Source organism: Miniopterus schreibersii (assembly GCF_964146895.1).
Source record: "Miniopterus schreibersii genome assembly, chromosome: 7".
NCBI lineage: Eukaryota > Metazoa > Chordata > Mammalia > Chiroptera > Miniopteridae > Miniopterus > Miniopterus schreibersii.
In genome coordinates, this window is record NC_138108.1 from 49,540,742 (window position 1) to 49,564,860 (window position 24,119).

Genomic DNA, 24,119 nt, shown 5'->3' on the forward strand with positions numbered 1-24,119 from the left:
AGTCTAGCCGGCAGTGACATCAGACTTAGAAATGCTGTGGCCAGTATACATGCAGTGAAGTGCAGTGCTCTACTTGTTTGCAATGGTTTTATTTTTCGACTAGTTTTTATCACACTTGGCATGAACAAGGGAACATGTGCTTTGCTAAATTTGAACTTTTAAGATGAAACTGAATTAACTGAGAACCAAAAAATTGCTTCTGAATTATCCTAAGATTGAAAAATGCCTTCCCTTCCACACAAGGAATGGCAAAATAAAAGACAAATACATCTTGAAAAAGTTGAAATGTGAGCTAGGACGATCCTGTGGTTTGAGAACATTGGTGACTTCTTTCTATTTCTAGGAACCTGAAATAAGATTATAATGAAAAGGCTTTTTGCTAACATAGGACATTTCTGCTAACATGAAGATATGTATTAAACCAAATCCTAAATAAACCTACTATGAGCATGAAACCTATTATAAGCAGTATTTATTTTGTTATATTTTTCAATTAGAAAGTTCAATTAACTTGCCATCCCTTAAAACTTAGTACAACCATATATAAACCATATATATATAACATATTTTATATACAAACATATGTATAACATTTTATATATACATAAACATATATATACTAAGTAGTATAACCCTTGCCCCAAAACTTAAAAGTTCAGTTCTATCAGTTCTATTCTCCCTTCTTCCTACTAGTATTGGAACAAAATAACTATACTGGCTGAAATGACCACAGGCATATCCCCCAAGATGCTCTCTCCTCCTAAACTCCCTCTTCCTCTTCATAGAAGGTGAGCCAAGACACCTAAGTATAAATGCTTTGTATATAAAGGGAGTGCCATGTCATGCAGATATTTTTAAAGAGTTGGAAGCCAAAATAATTTTAATGTAAAATTCAAGTTACAAATCACAGGATATGTTTATAAGGAATCTGGTGATAAGTAATAGGTCAAACAACCTGAAAGAATCAGCTTGTGGTACACACTTCATTGCATTAATAATGTCACAGTTAGTATGTTTATTAAATTAAATATTACCAGCAAGGGTCTTCCAAATGCCATGTTCCTAATGCTAGATTACATATTTATTTCAGAGTTAGCATAGTAAGAGGGGGAGCTATCACTAGAAGGTCTATTAAGCCATGGTTTTATTTTTTCATTGCTTTAATGGAACTATTCAAATCAAAATTTTCACGCCATGCCTTGAACACTGCTGCAAACCATACTGTGGGTGTAAAATACATGCAAGGCGGATATAATCAGCTCAGATGAGACCAGCGACTTGTACACCATCAAGTTTACATTATTGTGAAAGCAGTGGGGTTTTCTTTCAAGTGAATATATTTTTAAATATGTTGCAGCCTAATTTACAAGCTGGAGAGGGGAACCAGTAAGACACACAAATCTCAAAGCAACTGAATTAAACCCAGTATAATGCCTTACATCTTGCCTAGTTCGTTCCTGTCTTCCCTGATAACTTATTTTACCTTGTTGTTCTGGCGAAAGAAGACCCGACTGTCCAAAAGTAAATCTTTCCCTCAGATTGTAACTTCAACAAATCATATATTAACATGCTTAAAAAAATCTCCGCTACCTTTTGAAAGACTGATTTTACTGATGCTAGGCCAAAAATTTACTCTTTCGAACATTAAAATTCATAAAGCAATTGCCCACGTAATATCAGAGTAAATTAAATATTTTAAAAACTGAATGTGTATCACTGGTATTTAAAGTTGCTAACTTCTTCATAAGTAAGTTTGTCTAAAAATAATAATTGTTGCTGTTTCCTCTGGGGGAATCTAGCGTGGTTTGTTGTCACAGAGGATCATAAAGTCTATGTGTGTGTGTTTCTTTCCCTATCCCCATGGCTAAAATATCTACATGATAAAATAATATACACAAGAAAAAGAGGCTGGCCCTGAGGACAGGCTGAGCATTTCCTAAATCACCGACGACCACAAACACGTCGCCCAAATACTGCTCCAGTTTTTAGTTCTCTTGCTAATATAAATGGCCTGTGTTCCACGAGGCCTTTGTTCCAAGCTTGCACCCTGAACAGAAAGCAGAACATCCTCCAAGGCTTCAATGCTAAAGAGAGAAATACTTAACATCACACAAAAAGGTGGATCACGAAGAGTGTTAGCCGGAGGATTTATAAGAAATGTAACTGCAGGAGGTAACAACGTTCAGAAAGTTCTCTGAAGACCCCCAGTTACTGCATTGCAAGAGCTCGGGTGATGTAAGTCAGTGCTAAAGAGACGGAAACCACCAGACTTTTTAAACAAACCGTTGGGTAGGAGTCTGCTCGGCCCCAGAGGCTTTCACGCCCTAAATCCTGGTCGGTGGGCCCGGCGCGCCAACCGGCGAGAAGGCCGCGCCCTCGGGCCCGAGCCCCGGCCGCGGGCCGCTCGGCTGGACTCCGCCGCGTCCGGCACGGCCGGGCCGGGGCCTGCACGCCGGCCCTGACCCGCCGCCTGGGGCCCAGCCGGGACTCCCTGAGTGGACCCCTCCCCGGGCCTCCCGGCCTGGATCCACACGCGGCCGCCCGCCCGCCAACGCGAAGCCGAAACGCCTCGGCCCACGCGCAGCGGCCGGGGCCCGGCTTCCCAACGACCGCACCGCCGGCCGAGCGCCTGCAGGCGCCCTGGGCCCCTGGCCTGGGCTCCCGGGCGCCCGGACGGCGCTAGGCCCGGGCCGCGCCGCAGCCTCGCCCGCCGGCGCAGGGCCGCCCTGCCGCCCGGGCCGCGGCCCCGGACCGCGGCGCGCTCGGCTCCCGCCCCTCGTGTACACCGACCGGCGGCGTCCGCCCGAAGGTCAACAACAGGGGCGAGGGCGGCGCCCCTCGGCTGCAGCGGCGCCCGCCCGCCGCGCGCTCGGCCTCAAGCGGGTGACGGGGAGCGAGTTAAGATGGCGCGGCTGTGAGGAGCGGGAAGGCGGCAGCCAGAACAGAGTGCTGGCCGCACGCTCCCTTTCTTTTTCCTTCCTCTTTTTGAAAAGGCGGTTTTGGAAACTTTGGAACTCTGCGGTTAACGGGGAGGAATCGCCGTCCGTCTCTGTCCTTACCCTGACCCCTGCCCTCCCAGAGCTAAAAAGGCAGCTCGACATCTGACCCCGGGCGCGTCCTCGGATCCCCACCGGCCCTCCCCAGTCCACACCCTGGCCGCCTGGGAACCGCGGCGGGTTCTCAGGCACGCGGACAGTGTCGCGTCACTGGACGCCCAAGGCTTCTCGGAAGCGAAGAGAAATGACCGTGCTTGGAAGGGACCAGGAAGCACGCTGCCTCCGAGAGGAGCGCGGAGCCGCAGTTACCTCGGGCTGACTCAGTCCACAGAGCAGATGGCGGCGGAGCTGCAAGGGAAACGACCTCCCGGGTGTTTTAAGTACTTCCTAATGGCAGCTGAAGTGCGTCTTTCCGTACAAGTCACTACGTTCCTGTGAAATCTATCCTCGGCTCCTAAGAGCTTCACTCGCGCACACGACACCGGCTCCTCCGCCCGTGGTGCCTGCGGCCCGGCGCGTCGGGCCGCGGATCCCCGCGCCCCGGGCGCTGCGGCCTCTGCGCCCCGCAGCCGCCCCGCCGCTGCCCTGGGCCGCGAGGTCGCAGGAGCGCATCCCCAGTGGGGGATCACAGGCATCCACCGCTCGCATTCACTCACTACCCGGACACCACGTTTCGTACTTTGGGCCCTCTTGTTTAGTTCTTAGGTGCGGGGAAGGGAGAAGAGCACAAAGGAGAAGCCGTCGTCGCTTTTCCAGATAGGCGAGACTCCGCGGAACGCCGTCTAGTGGCGGAACTGTCCGGGGACGGCAAACCGGTCTCGTTCCCCCCTCTAATTTTCACTTCTGTTGGAACTTTGAAGCCTCTTTGCATCTGCCAAATAGCAAAGGTGAGACAGGACAATCTCTAGGTGATGGTAAATTTAGTCCCGTAACCTGAGACCGGCCCAGACTAAGCAACAATGTTGAACTGTTTTCCACCTCTTTCCTGGATCTCCTTCCTCTGCAGACAAAGCACAAAAACCGCTCCTCCACGAGGTAAAGGCAGAGCTCTGCGGGCTCCTCGACTAAGACACAGCGACCCCTCCCCCAGCTGGAGTATCCACATTTCTGCATTTTACTCCAGGGATAGGGTTCCAGCTTGGGCAGCACTGGCACATGGATTCCACTGTAGAAAGGATGGAGCGGTGCCCCAAATACGTCCCAAATCAAGTTTTAAGTTCAGTGGTTAAAAAAAAAACTGACCTTTCACAAGTTGGGTCACCCTTCTCCACCCCCGCCCAACAGCCCCCAGACCCCCAAACCATCCACTGAAGAAATGTAGGCCATTCTGTGTTTACAGATTCGCCACTGGCCTCCCAGGCCTCGTATTTAAAGACCAGAATTTTCGACTTCTGCCGAAAGCTACGGTCAACAGCCGAATTTCACATGCACTTCAATTACACCCTACTCTTTCTTACTCAAAGCCTCACGCCTTACTTTGTAACATTTAAAGAAATTCTCAACTCCTGATTAGCCTGATAGACCCTCCTTTTTCCTGCTCGAATTATTTCCACCTTCAGAGATAAGCACATGATGAAGTGCATACATCTTCCTGGGGGGGGGGGGGGATGAATGCAACAAAGTGCAAGGACTCATAGGGAACTAAGTTACTGTAAGTAAGAAGGAAAGGAGAATTACTGGCAGTGCTGCAAAACAAATTTAAGGGGGATATGGGAGGTGGTTCCCATTAAACAGACTGCCCCATACTGGAGTCAGGAGAGGTCATTCTTCCTTAACCCTTAAAAGTTACCGCCTATAATAATTAAAGTATTCTCAAACTGTAAACTGTGTTCAAACACCATAGTGTTTTACCAGATTTATTTTACTTGTTATACACAGACGATACAAACGAGCAAAAAACAAAACGTTTCTCAATGGAGTGTGTACTTGTATAAATTATTCAGTTCACAGACACAACGAAACAAATATAAAAATCACAACATTAGATTTACAGAAGAGCCAAAATATACACACGTTTAGACCCTGAATTCCTATTAGGAAAAATCCCCCCATGGACTGGAATCTAGATTGAATATTGTGTATGATGCATATTTCACATTAATTTTAAGATACAAAAAAAAAGTATAGGTTTGCTACACAACATTAGAAATCCTACTAATCTATTTCCAGGGGGATAAATGCTTCTTATCAAATATAACAAGACTTAGAGGGGGGGTGGAAATCAGTCTTACTTGCATTAATGCTAGTGTTTTCCCAAGGAAGTCAAATTTAAGCTGTTTCTAGGTGGCGGGAAATCATTTTCAAAACTAAAATGCAGTAAAATATACAACTCACACAATTCATCTTCACTAGACTACACTATAGTTACCAACAATTCAGTCATCTATATCATTAGTGGAATATTCATTACAAAGATTTACAGCATAGAAAGGTGGGGGGGGGGGGACTGCAAAGATATTCAGAAACAGTTTGTCAGCATATTTGGCACCTGCACAGACCAGTAATGAATTTGGCACTTTGGGGAAAAACAAATAAGGCAAAATAATATTGCTATGTTGAGCTATTTTATTTAGAAGGAAGGAGGGGAAAACATACAACTCCAGTTAACTTTGCTTTGCAGGCATCATGCCACTTAATGGAGACTCGCCTAGGAGCAGACGCCCGTCCTCGGCAGGTGTCCGGCCGCATTCTCCTTGGCTATGTGTGTGCGAGAAGGGCCCAGAGCAATCAGGTCATGCAGCGGATTGAGGAGAAGTGAGAAACTCATCATCATATCTATCAAGTATTTCAGGTTTCCAGAGCCTCTTAGAATATTGTTAATTATCTCACAAGGGAAAAAAAAATTTTTTTTAAGGGGAGCGGTGGGTAGAGAAAGGAGCAAAGAAAGATAAAGGAACGGAAAGGTTAAGCATGAACTGGTTTTGTGCCTTGACGATGAAAATAAAAACTAGCCATTCGTTACAGTAAATTAACACTATATACAATCATTTCACAGGCTTTGTTCCACTGAAAGTATTAACATCCCTACCATCCATCCATCCATCCATCCATCCATCCATCCATCCATCCATCCATCCATCCATCCATCCTTCCACTCGGGGGTCAGAAAGGACGCGCGGGGTGGGTCCAGGCTCGAGAGTCAACACCCTGCGGGCAACGGGGAGGCCGAGGCTGACGGGCCCGAATCGCCGCCGCCCGACGGGACCGCCCCAGGTCTCCCGAAGGGGAAGGGTTTGGGGACTAGAACCAGAAGGAGGGGGCGAGGGAAAGGCTTGGGGGGAGGAGGAGCGTGAGGAGTCTAACTTCGCGGAAGGTGAGGAAGCAGGAGAAACCAAACGGTTCACAGCCAAGTTGAAGGTCGGTGCGCTACCTGCAGAAACTGCTGTGCAAAGAGGGGTTCAAGTCACACTCTGGAGACCTGTGCTCGTTCGCTGCAGACGGTAATCGAGGGTGACATGACACGAGGGGGTGCGCGAGGTGGGGTCTGGGGGCGCCGGGACGAGCGGCGCGGGCGGGCTTGGGCGCGCGGCGCCGGCCTAGCTGTGCGAGTAGAAGCCGTAGTAGCTGCCCAGGTCCTTGGCGCAGTTCTTCTCGCAGTCCCGCTGGGCCAGCACCTCGCTCTTGAGCGGCGACGAGCTCTCGGACGCCGGCGTGTCTGCGGGGGAGATCCGCCTCCGCTTGGCCTGCTCGTAAATCCCCGAGTCGCTGGAGTCGATGGACTTGATGGAGGAGGGCGTCTCGATCCAGCTGGAGTCGGACAGGTCCTTGGGCTTGGCGTCCTCGGCGGCGCCGGGCGGCAGCGGCGAGCGCTCGGCGGCCAGGCCCTCGGCCTCCTCGCCCAGGTAGGGGTTGGCGCCGGCCATGCGCGCGGCGGCCGCGGCGCTGTTGGGCCAGCAGGGCAGCACCGAGCCCGACTTGGCGCCGCAGTACTGCGGGGGGCTGCGCGCGCCCCAGCCCGACGGGTCGGCGTAGTAGCCGAGCGGGCGGCCCGGGCAGCTGGCCGCCTGCAGGGGCAGCGCCTTCACGCCCGCGGCCGCGTAGGACAGCAGCGTGGCCGCGTTGCCCGCGAAGTCCGTGGCGGTGTCGTAGGCCGAGGCGGCGAAGTCCAGCCGGTTGTTGGCGGGCGTCACGAACCAGCGCTGCGGCGACGGCGCGCCGGGGTCCTCGGCCTGCTGCGGGGACAGCAGCCCGTTGGTGTGCGGCACGCTGCGGTCCGTGCCCGGCCCGGGGCCCGCGCCCGCGCCCGGGTGGAAGCGGGCCTTGGCGTAGTTGCTTACGAACTGGTCCTGCAGGAAAGAGCCGGCCATGGCGTAGCGCGCGCCGGGCACGATCTGCGAGCGCGGGGAGTCGTTGGGCGAGGGGGTCAGGCGGTCCATGTCGCAGCCGGTGTAGATCCTGCGAGGGAAGGAGAGAGAGAGAACCGAGGGGTGGCGCGGAGGTCCCTTCGGGGGAACAAAAGGAAAGGACACCGCTCTTCGCCCATCCCCGCGCTCTCCAGCTGTCACTTGCCATCCAGGAAGGAGACAGACAGAAGGTCACAGACCTGCATCCGCCCCAAATCAAATCGTGAAATGAAAAAGGGAGCAACTTGTTTATTCAAGGACCCAAAACTGATACAGATCAAGAGGAAGGCGCCCCTCGCTCGGCCCCTGCTCTCACTGGCCAAGGGGACGCGGGGCCGAGAGGAGCGCGGCCGCGGACCCCATGCCACGTCCCCGCCACGCGCACACAGGATGGCAGGTTAACCAAGGTGTTATTTATTTGCCCAGGGGGGGCTTTCCTCTGCGGAAAGTTTCTGAGCCACATTTCCAAACGAGGTACCCACTGCTCCACCCTTTTAAGACGGCTTTCTTCCTTTCGACACACATGCGGGGCCGCCCAGGTAGTAATCATTAAAAACCCGCCTTCCTCAGCCTCCTGAGACCCCAGGGCGGCTGCTGGAAGGCTCTGCAATACTGACTGTCCTGTTTCCCATGTGTGATCTTTTAACCCTCACCTCTACCAATACAAACAAGAATGACTACTTGGAAACAAAGTCAACAATCAATAAAATTATTTTACAAAGACCTTCTCTGTGCAGCTTTTGATTCTCTTATTGGTAAAAAACAAACAGACAAACACACACACACTTTGGGGCAAACTCTTACAGTACAGTTATCAACTCCCTCCAAGCAATCTCCCACTAATAACAGCTAACCCTCAGACAACTTGACCACATGCCAGGCACAGTTGTCTAGGACTATACAGATAGTGGCTTATTTAACTATCACAACAATCCTTGGAGTTAGGTACCATCATGACCCCACTTTCCAGATGAAAAAACTGAGGCAAAGGGAAGTTAAATACCTTGCACTACCAGTAATTGCCCAGACAGTAATTGTGTTACTGGGAATTACCTTAGATAAAATAATCAAAAATTAACTCTAGGCCCAGAGCCTAGGAAATCCCATTAGAATTGAAAGGGAACCAGAGATTGGATCAAGATTGGTAGAAGTGTTTTCTCATACACATATACACATGCCTCTTTTTATTTAGCTCACACTTAAATGTTTTAATCTTTAATCAACAGACTGTTTTGAAAGAGAGCCTCATTCTTGTCAGACCTTAAGCCTCTGGGGAGGAGATTCCCTGGTGAGTGGCCAAGCAACCCTCTAGTCCCCCTGAACTCTTATTGCTCTCCCAGGCTCTCCAGAAGTGAGCCATGTCCAAATAACCAACAGAAGAGTGGAAAAGGAGAGTGTCACAAACCATTCTACTCTTCCCTAAACCGCCCCCCCCCCCCAAAAGCTCAAGTACCCATTCATATAGGTAAAGAAGCTTTTTATGAAAAATATATAGTGGTTTAAGAATCAGAGCAAACTGGCTTTTCCAACAGAAGTCAGCCAGAGGAGGGGCAGGTGAGGATTACACTGCCACTGCTAAAGTCCATTTTGTTTACTGCACAGAATTTCCCTCCTGAAATTTAATTCCAGTTTCAAATAAGAGAAGTAGAGGGAGGCACAAAAGGAGCATAACTAGCAAGGTGCAAATATCTTTTTTGTTTACCACCACAATATTTTAAAAGAAAAAAAAGCAGTCTGCAAAAGATATAGTTTAGATGCCCATCCAGGTCCCAACCCACTTGGGATTACCAAATTGATTTGTGCAAAATAAAATGCTTTGGAACAGATGTTCACAACAGAATTAAAAGCTCAAAATCTACAAGACCCCCTAGTACAGAGACCAATAGCTCTGGTCTCCTGGGCCACACACTTTCCACTGTGCCGGGTCCACCTTTTTAGATTGTGAGGTCTAGAGTAGCCAAGTTTTTATTCTGGGGAATCACTGGTGAGGCTTGCTTCCTTTGAACTACTTTTGAAGGGTGCACAAGATGGTTACAGGGAGCAATATCAATGACTCTCTTGTCAATTTGTTATAAAAATATCAGAAGGGAATGTTGGTATCTACCTGGAGATGGAATAGAAGCGGCCACTTGTCTCTTTCTCTATAAATTTAATCTATTTCATCTTCAATTTTGTAGCTCTATCCCAGGCACTTAATGCAAGCCGAGAAATTAAAGTTTATGTACCTCTTCCCTTTTATGGTCAGAAAACAGTGTGGGGATCCCCACAATCTAGATTTAGGTTTTGCTATATAACACTATCTGAACTCGTAGGCACTATACCAGGACTCAGAGCAAGAATGCTAGAACAAGCACAGAAAGCACTGTTTACACCAGCTGTTGCCCCCAGAGGACAGCATGTTGACAGAAAAGAAATGGAGATAGGTAAGGGAGACCTGGAGAAAAAGGAACCAACACTTTTAATGAAAACATATGTAAGAGGAAATATTTTTCTCTTAAAGCTTATAAATAATACACAGCAACAGCACCTAGATCCTTCCCAAAGCCTGAGATGACTGTCATAGTGGCTCCGCTCATCGTGGTGGGGGCACATTTTTATTCAGTCCATAGTAAACTTGCACAGGAAAAGCTATTACACACAACTTAGAAATGGGTAAATAAAAGTCACATATGCCAAGGAGACTGTAACAACTGCCAGAGCCACATGCACTTTCAGGCAGAATCGGGAGGTTTCAGACACAGACAATCTGAGCTGAGCATCTGCAGCACCACATACAACTGCTGCACCCGGGAACCAGGGCAGCTTCCCCTGCCAGCCAGCCAGCCAGCCTCAGAGGCCCACCGACAACTTGGTAATTTATAAGAAAGCTAAAAATAGGTGGAGGAAACCTTTGACCAAAACTACTGAAGTGCTAAGCCAGAAGGTCACCAGAGAGAATGGGAGCCGACAAAAAGGAGAGAGAAACCCTGGAAGAAAACAACCTTGTCTTCACACATTCCAGCTTCCGAAAACCTTATACATAGCAATCCACCTTTGACCTAAAGCCCACATCCACAACTATATGAGAAAAAAGGTGCACAATTACTTACGTGTCATAATTATCCCGAAATCCTTTTGCAAAGGGGTTGTGATCTATTTTCAGTTGTGTAATCTGGGAAAGAGAAAAAGAGATGACTATGCTCTCACCTTCCCTACGGGAGGACTGGGTGTTTGAGGATATATCATTTGCCATTTTTTTATAGGGTCTGAAGGCCTAGGATTCCATCAAATAACAAGGCTTCCTTAACTGAAAAAGTTGAGGGAATGGATGGAAAGGGGGAAAAAAGAAAGTTATCATGAAAGTTATGAGGAACGTCTTTAAATTAATGATGCCTAAAACTATAACACTGCTTTCAGTGAGCTCTCACATGTGTTCTAAATTGGTTCAAAGGCACAGGTTAAAAATGCTTGTTACATATAATGCACTTACTCAGATAAAAGTCTCTAAGGGGTACTTGAATTAATCACCAAAATAGCCTGTTTTAAATGTTTCGCCATATTTTTTAAAGTTGATTGCTTCTGAAGTCACAACCTGAAGAACACACAAGTTGCATCTTAAAATCAGTTTTGGTGTTCGCCAGCTTGCAAATGCTGAAGAGATTCAAGAGCTAGAAAACTCATTCCATAGCCCATGGTAATTTAATTTATTGTCCCTTTCACATATAAGAATTAGTGTGTTCTTTTGATCACCCGAAAGTGATGTTTATTTCAGCCATCAGTTCCGAGACTTTAAAAAAAAAAAAGTGTATTTATATATATTAGGTAATGCCACAGATTGCCAAGAATAAAATGCAGTGGGAAATCTGCTTGTTTTCTAAAGGAAAGAGGGCTTTAAAAAAAAAAACACAGATTTAAATCTGTTCCAGTTTGAGAACTAAATTAAATATTCTAAAGAGAAGGGGCCCTAAAATCCTGGGCACCCCAAAGGGGGCCCGGGTGACTCGCCACGGAGACGACTCGGAAGCGCTTTCCCAGCGGCGAGGCAATTGGGTCGGGCGCCGAGGCCCCTACCCCTCGGCCTAAAGGGCTCCGCAGAGCCCGCCGGTGCCCGAGCCGGCTGACGGGGCGCGCCCGCGGGCGCGGGGAGACGCGGGGAGACGCGGGGAGACGCGGGTAGACGCGGGGCCCCGCGCGCGCAGCCCCGCCGGGCCCCCTTACATCGGTGTTCTGGTAGGCGGTGACCGCGATGAACTGCGTTTCGGGGAAGGTGAAGGTCTGCACGCGGCCGGGCTGGCTGGTGTCCTCCGTGCCGTCCTCGTTCACTTCCACCACGTGCAGGCGCGGCTGGTACTTGTGCAGGGACTGCAAGACCACCATCTGTCCCGCGGGGAGAGAGGGAAGGCCGGCGGCGCGTCACCGCGGCGGGCGGGCGGGCGAGCTCGGGGCTGCGCGCCGCGGGCCCGGCGGAGGCCGGCGGGAGCCCGGGGGGCCCGCCCCCCGCGAGGCGGCCTCGGCGCCCGCCCGGCCCGCGGCCCGCCCGCAGCGGCTGCCCGCCCGCTCCCCGGAGCAGGGGCCGCCCGCGCACCGCGGGGAGCCCGCCCGGCCGCCGAGCCTCAGGGCCCGTCACTGCGGCCCTGGAGCGGGGAACAAAGATTGCACAGCCTGCGATCCCGTGGGTTTCCTTCTCGAAACCAACCAAGTGTTTGTGCTGGGCTAGGTGGCGGGCCCGCCACGGGGCGGGGGCGAGGCGACCAGCTCTACACAGCATCTAATGTAATGTTGGAGGGTGGACATTTTTAAGAGGCTTTTTAATGAAGCAGAGAAACATGTATCCAGTTTTTCATGCTGATTTAAACTAATGAACTGAATGTTTGGGGGAGGGGGGGCGGACACGTGTGTGTGTGTGTGTGTGTGTGTGTGTGTGTGTGGCAGAAAGGGAGAGAGGGAGGGAGAGCGCGCTTGAGCCACTGACCTGCCCATTGTTGTTTGAAGCTCCTTTGTTGTTTGTAAGTTTTAATTTTCCAAAAGAGATTTCTTGGCGCATCCAGTGAGCCCCCGTGTTGGGGGAATCCGGATGCATATAGACCCGGTTTCCTAGAGAAAGAAATATGCTGTTTACACGTGCCCCGGGCACTGCCCAGTCCCAACTCCTCACTGCGTAGGGCACACACACACACACACACACACACACACACCTTATTCCACTGTGAGGCCCATTAGCCGGGGCTTTTTAGGCCGCGCTTTCTTCCCATTAACTGGGAAAGATTAAAGTAGCTTTTGCACAATCCTCGCCCTTCCCACCGCCCAGTCTGTCTGTCTTCCTATCTCCCTGGTTCCCTTTTAGGAGTCACTGGCCGATCGTTTTAAAAGTCGCTCGAGCCAGTCCACAAAGGCTTTAATTAATCATTCTCACCTAAATAAGTGTCAGGAAAACGTGTTAATTGGAAGGACTTGCCTTGCACATTGGTGTCCGCTTTGCCGCAAGGAACCCATTTGCCTCCTTGAAACCTCCAGTGATTGGGATCCGCCAAAATCACATCCACAAAAATATTGTAATGAGCCGTGGGATCGAGACCAGAAATGTTAAAACTTAAAAAAGGAAACATGCGCCTATTTAAATTAAGAGGGGAGGGAGAAAACAAGGGGGAAACATAAATGTTAAGGATTAAAAGCAGGAAAGCACGGCGCCAGATAGCAATGCAAAACTTGTTCTCAGAGCGTCGGGAGCGAACGTCTCCCGGGTTAGAAGAGGGGTGTGTGTGGGGGGGGGAGACGTGCGGCCGAAGCCGGGGGTTCGGTTTGTGTTCTGGAGCGGGGGAGTCGGCAGGTGTCCCTGCCCAGGTGGAGAGCAAGGCTGGCGCCCCGCGTTTCCACCTGCCGGGCACCCGCGCGTCCCTGCGCACCCGCGGCCGCCGGCCGGGTCTCTCCCTCTCCCTCTCGCCTTTCTCCGGCCACTGCCTGTTTCTCCTACCACCTTTCCAGAGAGGGATCCCCCCACCCCCAACCTCACCGCAGTGGTCCTACCTTCCCCCCCTTTCCAAGCTCTAGGGCGCACCAGAGCGCCTTCCGCTCGGCTCCCGACCCCAAACCCTCGCGGCCGCGGCGGTCCCCTGCCCCCGGGCGGCGCCCGGAGCGGCGGCGGCCGGATTGGAGCATTACCTTCCCTGTTTGGTGATGATCATCTCCGTTTGGTGCCGGTGAAATTTCAGCCACAGGGGCCTGTTGCACAGGTACACCTGCGCTTTGCCCGGCACGAGCCCGGGCTGCGTGGACGAGAACTGGTAGAACGGAGCTCCCTGGTAGGAGTGGCCGTACTGCTGGGGGTAGGGGTAGCCGGCCGCCGGGTAGCCCTGCGGCGAGGAGTTGGACAGGAGGCTGTTGTAGGCTCCGTTGGTGATGACCGGGTGGTGGGCCATGTAGCGGCTGGGGCTGCCGATGGAGAAGGCGGGGTGCGCGGGTCCGTGCTGGCCGGGGTACGGGAACATGGCACTGGGAGCAGCGGCCGCAGACTGTGGCTGGCTAGACTGAGAGAGGAGGTAGCGATCTGCAGCAGAGCCATCGAAACTGTGACGAAGCTCAGAGACCCCCTCCAAGACAGGAGAGAGTTTACTTCTCTGGACGTCCCCTGGTGAGTCCTTGGAGTCAGGAAAATTGTCTGTATCTGACTGATTCGTCATCCCCCTGGTAATTTTTTTCAAAGGTGAACTTCTCTCCAGGTTGTCAGTCGTCGAGATAATGGGATGATCGTGCAGGACAAGCTCGGATCCGCCTGAATGCGGGTAGCTGCTGCTCACATTGAGAAATTTCTTGGAGAGCATGATAGAAGGAGAGAGGCAGTGCTCCAGCTGCATCGCTCTAGAACCTGCGCGCTCGCCCTCCTGCTCCCGGTCTTTCAAGTCCTATTTATCATAAACTAGAAATCCACAGACCCCCTCACTAGACAGAAAGCACTTCATCCAGCAAATGCTTCTCAAAGGTTTGATTTACTTTTTTTTTTTTTTCCCCTTCCCTGGGAGAAGAGATTGGCCAATTGACACTATGCAGCAATCAGAAAAGGCTCGCTCACTTTTGATCTTGCTGCTTGTGCAGCCGATGAAACGGCTCCTGCCATTGGTTAGCTGCTGACAGTAATTTAATTAGATAGACATTAATTAGGATAATCACCTGGCTCCTGGTCCCGCCGATCACGGCAAATTGAAGGGGATGATTTTATTGTTGGCTTGGGGGGTGGGGGGTGGGGGACGTGTGTTGCTTTTACGTGAGCGCTGTTGTGTCACCTTTAAGCTTTGTGACCACTGCTTTAGGAAGATTCAAAGATGTGCAATTTACTAAACATTTTCCTCCCTCCCCTCCCTCCTTTGGAGCCGAGGGGCGGAGGAGGGAACTCGAGGATGCGAGGAGATGCCGAATCTGAATGAGCCAAATATTCAGTTGAATGTAACGATTTCAAGTGCAAAGTATACAAAGCGCGAGCCGGTGGCCTCTTCTCGCCCTGTAAAAGTTCCAGAGCCTGTCTTTTCCAGTTAATACACAAGCACGCAACACCTGCGCCAATCGCTCCCGAGCGGGTCCTGCGTGTCCTCGGCGACCCGCACCCCGACACGCACCTTTTAAACACACAAATAAATTAAATCACGGCTGCCGCGAGCCGCAGCGAGGAAAAGTGGGCGGGAAGAGGGGGAAGCGGGGGCGAGAGGCGGCGACTCCCCCACCCACCCACCCACCCACCTCGGGAAGGGTCGGGTTTCTTGGGCGAGCACAGAAACAGTGACAATCTATGATCTTTGTAAGTTTTGAAAGGCTCCTAAGCCGTCGGGCTGAAGCGTCTCAGTGTATCGGCAGTGATGTTTGCGAGGTCTCAGCTAAATGTTTTATCAGCGGGCTCGGATGCCTAGGATCCGGGGAGCCTCTGCCCCGGGGCGCGCGCCCCGCGCCCCGCCCGTCTCGCCGCCCTGCAGTCCCGCCCGGCACTGGCCCCGCCACAGGTCCAAAAGCCTCGCTGGAAAAAGAGAGGGCCGAGTCCTCGGGCACGTGGGTCCGCGAGAGCGCCCATCTGGGGAGACAGAGTGGGAGCGGTGTCAACGCAGCGAGCGTTCCTGGGGACCCGTGTGCGTGTGTGTGTGTGTGTGTGTGTGTGAGAGAGAGTGTGAGTGCGCGCGCGTGCGCGTGTAGTGTTTATATAATCGGGGGAGAGGGAAAGAATCCATGCCAGTGATTTTAAAATGCGGAAGAATCTGCGGAGATACAGAGAAAAGCAGCAATTTAAAAGGGTGTTGGCACAAATACCTAGCGCGAGGCCCAAAGCGACCCCAGGTGTAGGGAGACACCTAGCTCTCGCTCTGCAGGGCGGCCAGCCCGGCCTGGGCCCGAGGGCGCGGAGGAGGAGAGGCTCGACCCGCCCGGGCGGCGTCCCCCGCGAGGCGCCGGCCGGCCGGCCCTCCCGCGGCTTTCCGGGGGCCGCGGGGCCGCGCGGGGTGAGGGGCACCGCCGCCGAGCCCGCTCCGCCCCGAGAGCCCGCAGGCGGGCGGCTCCGCGCGGGGCCCTGCTGGGGCTGGCGGCGGGGGCGCCGCCCTCACGCCCGCGCCCGGCGCTCGGACCCGGACCAGCCCGGCTCTGGCTCTTTGTCTAAGGTCCCCGAGTGGCGCGAGTGAGGCCCCCAGGGCCCTGGCGGTCCTGAGAGGGAGCCGCCGCCTGGGAGCGTCGTCTGGCGCGGGCTGCGGGGCGCACGCTCTTCCCGTGCCCGAGGCGCCGCCGGGCACCTCCGCCCCGCGGGGCCTGTGCCTTCCAAGAAGCGCGTCTGTCGTCCGCGGGCTCCCGCAGCACCCCGAGGGAGAGCGGCGCTGGGGACGCGGGGCGGGTCCGGGGCAGGGACTGAGCGGGGTTAGCCAGGCTTGAACCCCGGCGCGCGCATTTTTAGATCCGGGCTCCGGTGGTCCCCGCGGCCGGCTGGGCTCAGGCTGCGCCCGAGGCGGCCCGTCGCCGTCGCCGTCGCCTCCGAGCGCACCAGCTGCGGCTCCAGCCGGCGCCGCGGGCGAGGCCGGCGCGCGCGGCCCGGGGCCGGGGGCTGATGACCAGATGTCTCAGGCTCGAGCGAGACGCTTTTCCGGGAGACACACAGCCGGACGCGGCTTCCATTCGGAAGCGCATCTCCGCTCCTTGCCTGGAAGCTCGATAAACAAGCAGGGCCTTGGCTGTGGAGGCGCTGGGGCGCGGGGTTGGGGACAGTGGTTGTGACACTATTTGACACTTGCTTTACAGCCCTTTACCTTCCACCGCCATTTTTCACGAGAGGCTTTTGCTCGGTTTTGGCTACTCTTGTTTTTCCCTCCCTTCTCTCATTAAGGTCTTTGTCCCCCAGTGTCTCCCCTCTCCACTGCTCCCCAAGTTACCCTCCTTCCTCAGCGGGGCGCAGGGCCTCGACTGTGTAGCGAGAGTAAGGCTCCGCCTGGGCGCTTTTTTGAGGCTGTCTTTCCTAGCACCTTGAATCGACTTTTTTTTTTTTTTTTTTTTAAGTGAAGAATGATGAACCGAGGTGCTAAAGAAGAGAAAGCGGTTAGAGGGCACTGCCGTTTTTAAGGAACCGGATTAGGAGATAAACGGGCACTCCCTTTATTAGCACTAAACGCAGTGACTCCTCCGCCCAGGCTCAGCCTAGCATTTGTACTCACTCGAGGAAAACCAAGGCGTCCCAGGGTGAGCACACCTGCACCTTAGAGCGCAAGTGAACCACAGCCAGGAGTCTTGATTCTAATTTAGGTCTGGAGTGGGGCCTGAATTCTGTATATGTAAGCAAGCTCCCAGAAGACCCAGGGGTTCCAGCCCCGGGCAGATCACACTGAATAGTGAGGGAGGAACTTTGGATGCTCCCCATCCAAAAGTCCAAGAGTAACGCAGGCACATCTCTGTACCAGAGGTAAGCAACTCTTGGTTTTGCGCTGCTTTAGTTGTTTAGTACAGACGCTCACACAGACACGCACACCTGCAGTGGCCCATGGAACTTGGGATTCAGTAGGTCCTTTCAATGACTGACAGCCTGGCCCATCAGGCTGCTGCTAAAATTGCAATAGATTCTGAGACGAAGGTGTATGCAATGAGCTGCTTCTTCGGGAACCCTAATTTTGACAGACTCCAAATCTACAAAGAAAATGTACATCTTGGGTAGGAGGAAGGGTTCTGATGTGGTTTTGAAATAGGGAATGTCTCCAACATGAACCAAGTGAGAGAAAGTGGTGTGTGGCTGTGGGGAGCCCAGGAAGATGAGGTGACCACTAAGAGGGGGAAAAAAGACAAGAATTGTGTAAGCCTTCTCAGTCACTGTACTCACTCAGGAGATAGTTTCAGGGAGCTAAAGTAGAAAAAAAAGGTACTTCCAAACAGGATGTTGAGAATAACCCTTGCATTATTGAGGCCTTCTTCTGAGGGCATGTTGTACGGAAAAATCTGACTGGCTCTAATGAACAATATCTGTGAAGTAAGTCATAGAACCTTATTTATGTAAAGGGAAAAGTCACGTATCCAAAAAAAATAGCCCACACACATTTAAATTAGGCAAAAGGAAAACTAACTTCCACTTATATTTTAATTGTAAATGATTAGTTGTTGTAATCCCACAATTAATACATATTACATGTCCTACATAAAATATACTGTCACCATATTTAAAAGAAGAAACCACAGGAAAAACAAGAAATGCTCAGAATATCTTATTCCACCAAAAAGAGACTGAAATATAGTGGAAATTTAAGACATTTCTACTTTTAGTTTCTGCTAACTTCTCATTAGGCAAGCAATGAGCCTGGAATTGTTTAAACAGGAAAGGAATTCCATCTACCACTTCATTCATACCACCTCTACTAGGGGCTAAGTCTAAATTCTAAGTGTCCAAGTAAAACCCTCCTTTAATGAAGCCTTAGAAACATTTTTGCTGTATTTTCACAAAGGATACAGATAAGAATTAAATGTTTGTCTCCATGTTCTGCCAATACCCTTTGGTGTACCCAGCACAATGCTGTATTATGAGTAAGCATTAATGGGGACTAAACTTATGTACATCAGGTTGTGGGATGAGATCATCTACAAAAACTGCCATTAGTCAAATTTTTGTCTTTATCAGAAAACTAAGTTAATTTGAGAAAGATGAGAGAAAACAATAACAAAATCATTGCTATGTGTTCATTATATTAAACTCACATTATGGCTACTTTTCTCACTTTTGAAGATATACAGTATACCTTCTGTGGCTGTCTTAGCTGAAAGCCTAGTGGAGTTTGAAGCAGGCAATTCCCACACAATCTTAACGCTATTGGTGGAGTGTACTCTTCTGATAAAGTCTACATCAAAACTGCCGCCTTCTTCAATGCACTCTTCTGAAATCCTGAAGGTATGTTAACAAGATACATTGTGTACATAATATTAACCTGTGACAAATGCCTTAAATGAAATATGTCAGCATTTTTCTGCATTACCCACTAATGAGGTGGCCACTCATTAATGGCAATCATTTTACATTTGTGAAGTTTTATTATCACATTGATGTTTTATGTGTTATAAAATCTTAAAATGTACAGGGAAACATATCTTAGTGTGAGATTTCTAAAGAACTGTCAAATGTTACTCTGTCAATTCCACCCAGTGCCAAAAAGACCTCAGGAGACATAGATTGTAAATGTACTTTATTTTGTAAGCAACAATCAAAATATATTTGTGTTACTGATTTCTTCAAATATTAAATGGGATCTTAACAAAATTTGTCCACTTTGATGTATTCTTATACAACTTTGGAATCTGCAACGACCCTGACTAAAGAAACAGAAGTAATTGCACAACTGAGACTGAAGGTGTTACAGTGCTGCAAATGATGCCAGATGTCTTACATTTAACCAAATACACCTTCAGAGGTCCCTTGATTTGGAGCATTAGGAACAATAGAGTAATATACACTGAAAGTATCACTAAAAGCTTTCTGCATTGCTTTATTTAAATACGACAGTATCCAACATAGCTGCTAAACACTGGACAATATTTGAAGTCATAAGTACATCCACATGTTCCTCCAAATGACGTTTGGGGTCCTAAAAGAAAAAAATAAGGAAAGAGAAAGAACCATATTACTGGTAGACAAATTAGTGTGGTGTTTTTTTTTTCCAGTAGCTGATGAAATCAGTCAACAAAGCCAAACCTAAATTTATATATATTAATTTTCCCTATATACTGTTACATTTTTAGGATTTCTATATCTGTCAAAAATTTAACTGATAAAATAATAGACTACACAATGAAAGACTGAATTAATGCCATGACTCTACCAAAATTTATATAAAGAGTAACAAAATTCTATACAACCTGCAATCATCTATTAAAAAGCTATAAGCATTTATAGGTGTGTATTAAGCCCGAGTATGTTTGTATATTTTCTGCCATTCACATATATTGAATGTCGGAGAGGTACTTTACTCAAAGCAGACATGTCAAATAGGTAAGAGTTCAATGCAAATTCTCATCACTTCCTTTAAAATTTTAATTTATAATTTTAATATTTCAGGAACAGTGCTTTCAATGATTCAGGAAATATTCTTGGGTCAAAAGCCACTGTTAGAATTTTAAAATTTTAAATACAATTTGGGTCAATTCTAAAATGTTAAGAATAAATCTTTCATGCAGCTATTTAAAAAAAAATGTATCAGAGAAAAGTATATAGGTACGATCCTTTAAGTTTAACATCATCAAATCTATATTTGAAATGTCTGAGTTTAAAAGGGCTTAAAATTGGCCAGGCATTCTTGGGCACTGAGGGGTTGCCATTCGAGTCCCAGTCAGGGCGCATGCCTGGGTTGCAGGCTTGATCCCCATTCAGGGGTGTGCAGGAGGCAGCCAATCAATGTTTCTCTCTCTCTCTCTCCCTCCCTCTCTCTAAAAACCAATAAAATATATATGTATAAAAGCCTGAAAAACTGTATTTTAGTAAAAGAAGTTAAATTAAAATCTTAATTTATATTTATGTTTAATGCTGAGCTGAATGAAGTACTTCAGCTAAATTTGAAAGCTTTGAGATAAAGGATATATACTGCACACAATCAAAAACTTCCAATTAAATCATTATTTTCTTGTGAGTATTGCTAAAATACCCAAGATTTCTAACTTTAAACAAATGTTCATCACTGGAATTATTTCTTGGCTGTTCTCTTCTAAACTACAATTTCAGTGTACTTGATTTCTTTAAACAACCCAGAGATACATACAACATGCTACAAATAATTTCAAGTAACTAGACCACAATATTAAATTTTCTTTATTTCAGAAATAAGACCTAGGGCATTTTAGGTGAAAGAGACTGAGAAAGACTGGCAGGAGAAGACAATTATTGGTCTAATTCCAATATAGACAGTTCTGCTTTTGCTGTGCAATAAGCCAAACCAGTGAAGTACTACATTTAAAAAATGATTCTAATGATCATTACACTTTGCCAATTATACATTTTTCAGTTTCATTTTTATTTTAATTCAGTCCTTTTATTTATTGTTAATTGTTATATAAAACCTACACATCAAGAAACTATAGCTTCAGCCCAGCCGGGAGTGGCTCAGTGGTTGAGCATTGACCTAGGATCCAGGAGATTGCCGTTTGATTCCTGGTCGGGATGTGTGCCCAGGTTGTAGGCTCGATCCCTGGTCGGGGAGTGTAGGAGGCAGCCGATCAATGTCGACTCTCTCATCATTGATGTTTCTATCTCTCTCTCTCCCTCTCTCTGAAATCCATAAAGATACATTTTTAAAAAAAGAAACTATAGCTTCAGAGTCATTTATTAAAAAAATAGTTACTGAATTTTATACAGTACAAGGCTCCAAGTTAGTGATCTAATATTACATATTAGATGAAAATAAGTAGTGACAAAAGACAACAGGGGTAACTATATCCCACAGTATGAGAAAATAAGATGAACTATATTTCATTTTGGTTTGGGAAGGTTCTTGTTGTTTTTAAATTATATTATGTAGAATGAAGTGAGATTTGATTTTACCAATTGTGATATTTTTGTCAGACCTTTGCCCCTACTGCTCTATTGGAGTAACTGGTTTTGTAGTGAATTGGTAACACACTTCCCTCAGTTATCTACATTACTTCTTGTGGCAGCTGGGTGATTCTTAGAGATTTCCCATCCAAGAATGGTCCTGGCCCAAACCTACATAGCTTGTGAGATGTGATGGGATCAGAGCATATGGTAGGATGGCTGAAAGCAAAGACAGCTTAGTGTCTTGCATCTGAAATATCAAGATTCTGCCAACATCAGCAATATGATAACCATGTTCCATGAAATGAAAAAATGTAATCAACATTCTTTAAAAAACAGTCTAATTAATCTGTAGATTCTTTTAATTGGTTGGTGTGCTCCCCCCACCCTCAGAAAACAGGAACTAAAATATATATTTCATCTTGGAAAAGTGAAAGAGCAAGTACTTAAAACCCTTTCTCTTCACTCAGTATAACCCAACAGGGCTCTACGCTTCCTCAGGAACATTACCTACATATTGCTAAATATATCATTAAAAAACTTACATATGAAATAAATCTACCATTCTATTATCTTCCCTGTTAATACTATTTCAAGTAAAAATAATACTTAAAAAATTAACTCAGGACACAAGTTCCTAATTTATTTCTAGTAAGTTATTTTCACTAAAGATCTCACAGGTATATTTGTGATTTACTTCTCTTTAGATGGCAGAGAATAGGACATCAAATAACTCAGTGACCTTTAAAACTAGTGTCACATTTACACGACAGAAGAGAAATGTAGAATGAACAGGTAGGGGGAAGTCATGCAGGCCCTAAAATAGTGTTCACTCTGTAAGAGCTTCTTGTTACGCGACTGCACAGCCCATTCAGCACCCCTCACCTGCTTGCCAACGTTCTTTATTGCCAGCTGTTCAGGCGTCATCTTATCTTCCTCTTCTACAGCCTGCGAACGAAACACAAAGGACAGTTTCAAACCCTAACTTTACTTTTCTCACTGCAGAACAGTCACCAAAGGTAATGGCTACCATAATTTTCATTCACAGAATCTTTCATTAAAGAAATTTATTGAACAAAAAAGCAATTTTACTAATCTTCAGAATATCCTTCAGGCTAATGAAAATTATTACCACCATCATGTTGAAAACAGACTTCAAGAAATAGGTAAATGGCACTGAAAATACCAAACTGCACCACCAGTTAACCATTTGGAAACTGTTCTGGAATTCTTTGAAGGATTGCTACACTGGAGGGTAAGAAGTGCATCAGGGGAACTCCAGGTCTATGATTTATTCATAGCATCCAATAAATGGGGAACAAAGAACATTCAAGATCACTGGCCTTAAGAAAGAATACCACAGCACTTACCTCAAACATGGTTACAAAAGAGGATGAGATGGTAGCAGCAGAAAGCAGGAAACCAAAAGTCCCAGTGAGGGTTAGATTTGGATACTCTAACTTAATAATCTTGCAGCTGCCAAATTTCTTCATGTGTGAACAATGAACATGTAGGAAATGCAATCATCAGACATTTCCCATAAACTGGGAAGTTTGGCTGCATTTCACACCTTCTTAATAGTTTTGTAAACAGAGAACTTGAAAATGAGCAAAGATGGCAAGTGTCTAATTTTATAAATGGACAAACTATCTAGAGAATTTCCCTAGTAGAACCTGCCTAAAAGAAGAGATGGTGAATAAGTATTGTATCTACTGATTACAGTATACTTATTTACAACACATCATTAGGAAACAGACTTATGACTCATAAAACTGCAAAAAGGAAAAATAAAGTTAATAACACTCCAAATCCAGAATTCCCTAGACAGAGAATATGTTCATTTTAAGAGTCAGATGTCACTCATATTATTCTCAGCTAGTTAAAAAAGTATTTCCTAACTGGGAAATTGCTTCTCTCACTATCTCAATGTTTTACATAGTTTGTCCTTCTCAATTACTTTTACACATTATGACACTATAGCTTACTGACCTGAAAACATATTAGATGAATGGAACAATCCACTTAAGTTTGTACTCTATATCCATTCAGTGTTAGCTGTTCTATGCACATGCCAACAACAGTACTTTACAATATTGGAAGGAGGTAAGAGTTTTGGAATTTGGCTCAAAATACCAATTCATGCACAAAATAGTTATTATGGAGTATTGCAAATATCAAAGATGGCAGTTATGCAAAGATGAAAGTCAAAAGTCATTTAAAGCACTGGCCTTTTATGAAAGCTTAAGTAGAATGTAAAAACTCAATTTTAAAAATCTTTTACATCATATAACAACTTTACCAATTAGTTTTTCCATTTCCAATAATTAAAATAGAGAGTTCACAAACTCTTTGAGAAGTGCAGATGGTAAAAAGTACTCCCAGCCATAGATGCCATCTGGAAAATGAGGAGCAGCTGTAGATTTAGGCATATACTAAGGTTGCAAACCCCCATGACAAAAGAGTAAGCACATCTCTTACATTTTAAGATAGACCAGATCACCACATCAACCCCCTAAAATATTCTCTCCACCTACCTAAGTTACCTAAATCTCACCTACCATCTGGGCAAGACCAGTTTGTCTTCATTCATAACTCTAATCTGGCGAGTCACCAGGAAAAATTGAGAAATGGTAGCAGCAGAAACAAATGAAATTCAGGCACAGGCAGTGTCCTCACTAGGGGAACTTCTGTGTTTATGGCAACTTCTGTGATTTGGCATCAAATTTTGCTTTTGCATTCGTGCTCTTCGGTTTACTCAACCAACAAAAAAGCACTGAAAATGTTTGTGGCTAT

At 47.7% G+C, this 24,119-nt stretch overlaps 2 protein-coding genes across 2 annotated transcripts in view; both read right to left on the minus strand.

Moving 5' to 3' along the window:
• Positions 1–4,824: 4,824 nt before the first annotated feature.
• Positions 4,825–14,378, minus strand: TBR1 (T-box brain transcription factor 1). Its single transcript, XM_081142479.1, has 6 exons — positions 13,478–14,378; positions 12,774–12,928; positions 12,291–12,412; positions 11,537–11,695; positions 10,429–10,490; positions 4,825–7,391 (listed from the first exon to the last, which is right to left on the minus strand). The coding sequence occupies exons 1-6, from the start codon at positions 14,167–14,169 to the stop codon at positions 6,533–6,535; spliced, it is 2,049 nt and encodes a 682-aa protein (XP_080998605.1). The 5' UTR covers positions 14,170–14,378; the 3' UTR covers positions 4,825–6,532.
• A 4,595-nt stretch (positions 14,379–18,973) lies between these two features.
• PSMD14 (proteasome 26S subunit, non-ATPase 14) overlaps positions 18,974–24,119 on the minus strand; it is a 75,673-nt gene continuing 70,527 nt past the window's right edge. Inside the window, exons 11-12 of the mRNA XM_081142443.1 lie at positions 22,212–22,274; positions 18,974–19,389 (exon numbers count right to left, since the gene is read on the minus strand). Of these exons, the coding sequence (XP_080998569.1) occupies positions 19,291–19,389; positions 22,212–22,274 (162 nt within the window). The 3' untranslated portion in view covers positions 18,974–19,290. The remainder of the gene's footprint in view (positions 19,390–22,211; positions 22,275–24,119) is intronic.

Bases quoted from the DNA above. Each gene is read 5' to 3' on its own strand.
- TBR1 (XM_081142479.1), bottom strand. From the start codon at position 14,169: ATGCAGCTGGAGCACTGCCTCTCTCCTTCTATCATGCTCTCCAAGAAA. The intron at 12,929-13,477 runs GTAATGCTCCAA...TAATTTAAATAG, and splicing joins ATCATCACCAAACAGGGAAG to GCGCATGTTTCCTTTTTTAA. The intron at 12,413-12,773 runs GCAAGTCCTTCC...TTCTTTCTCTAG, and splicing joins AGCGGACACCAATGTGCAAG to GAAACCGGGTCTATATGCAT.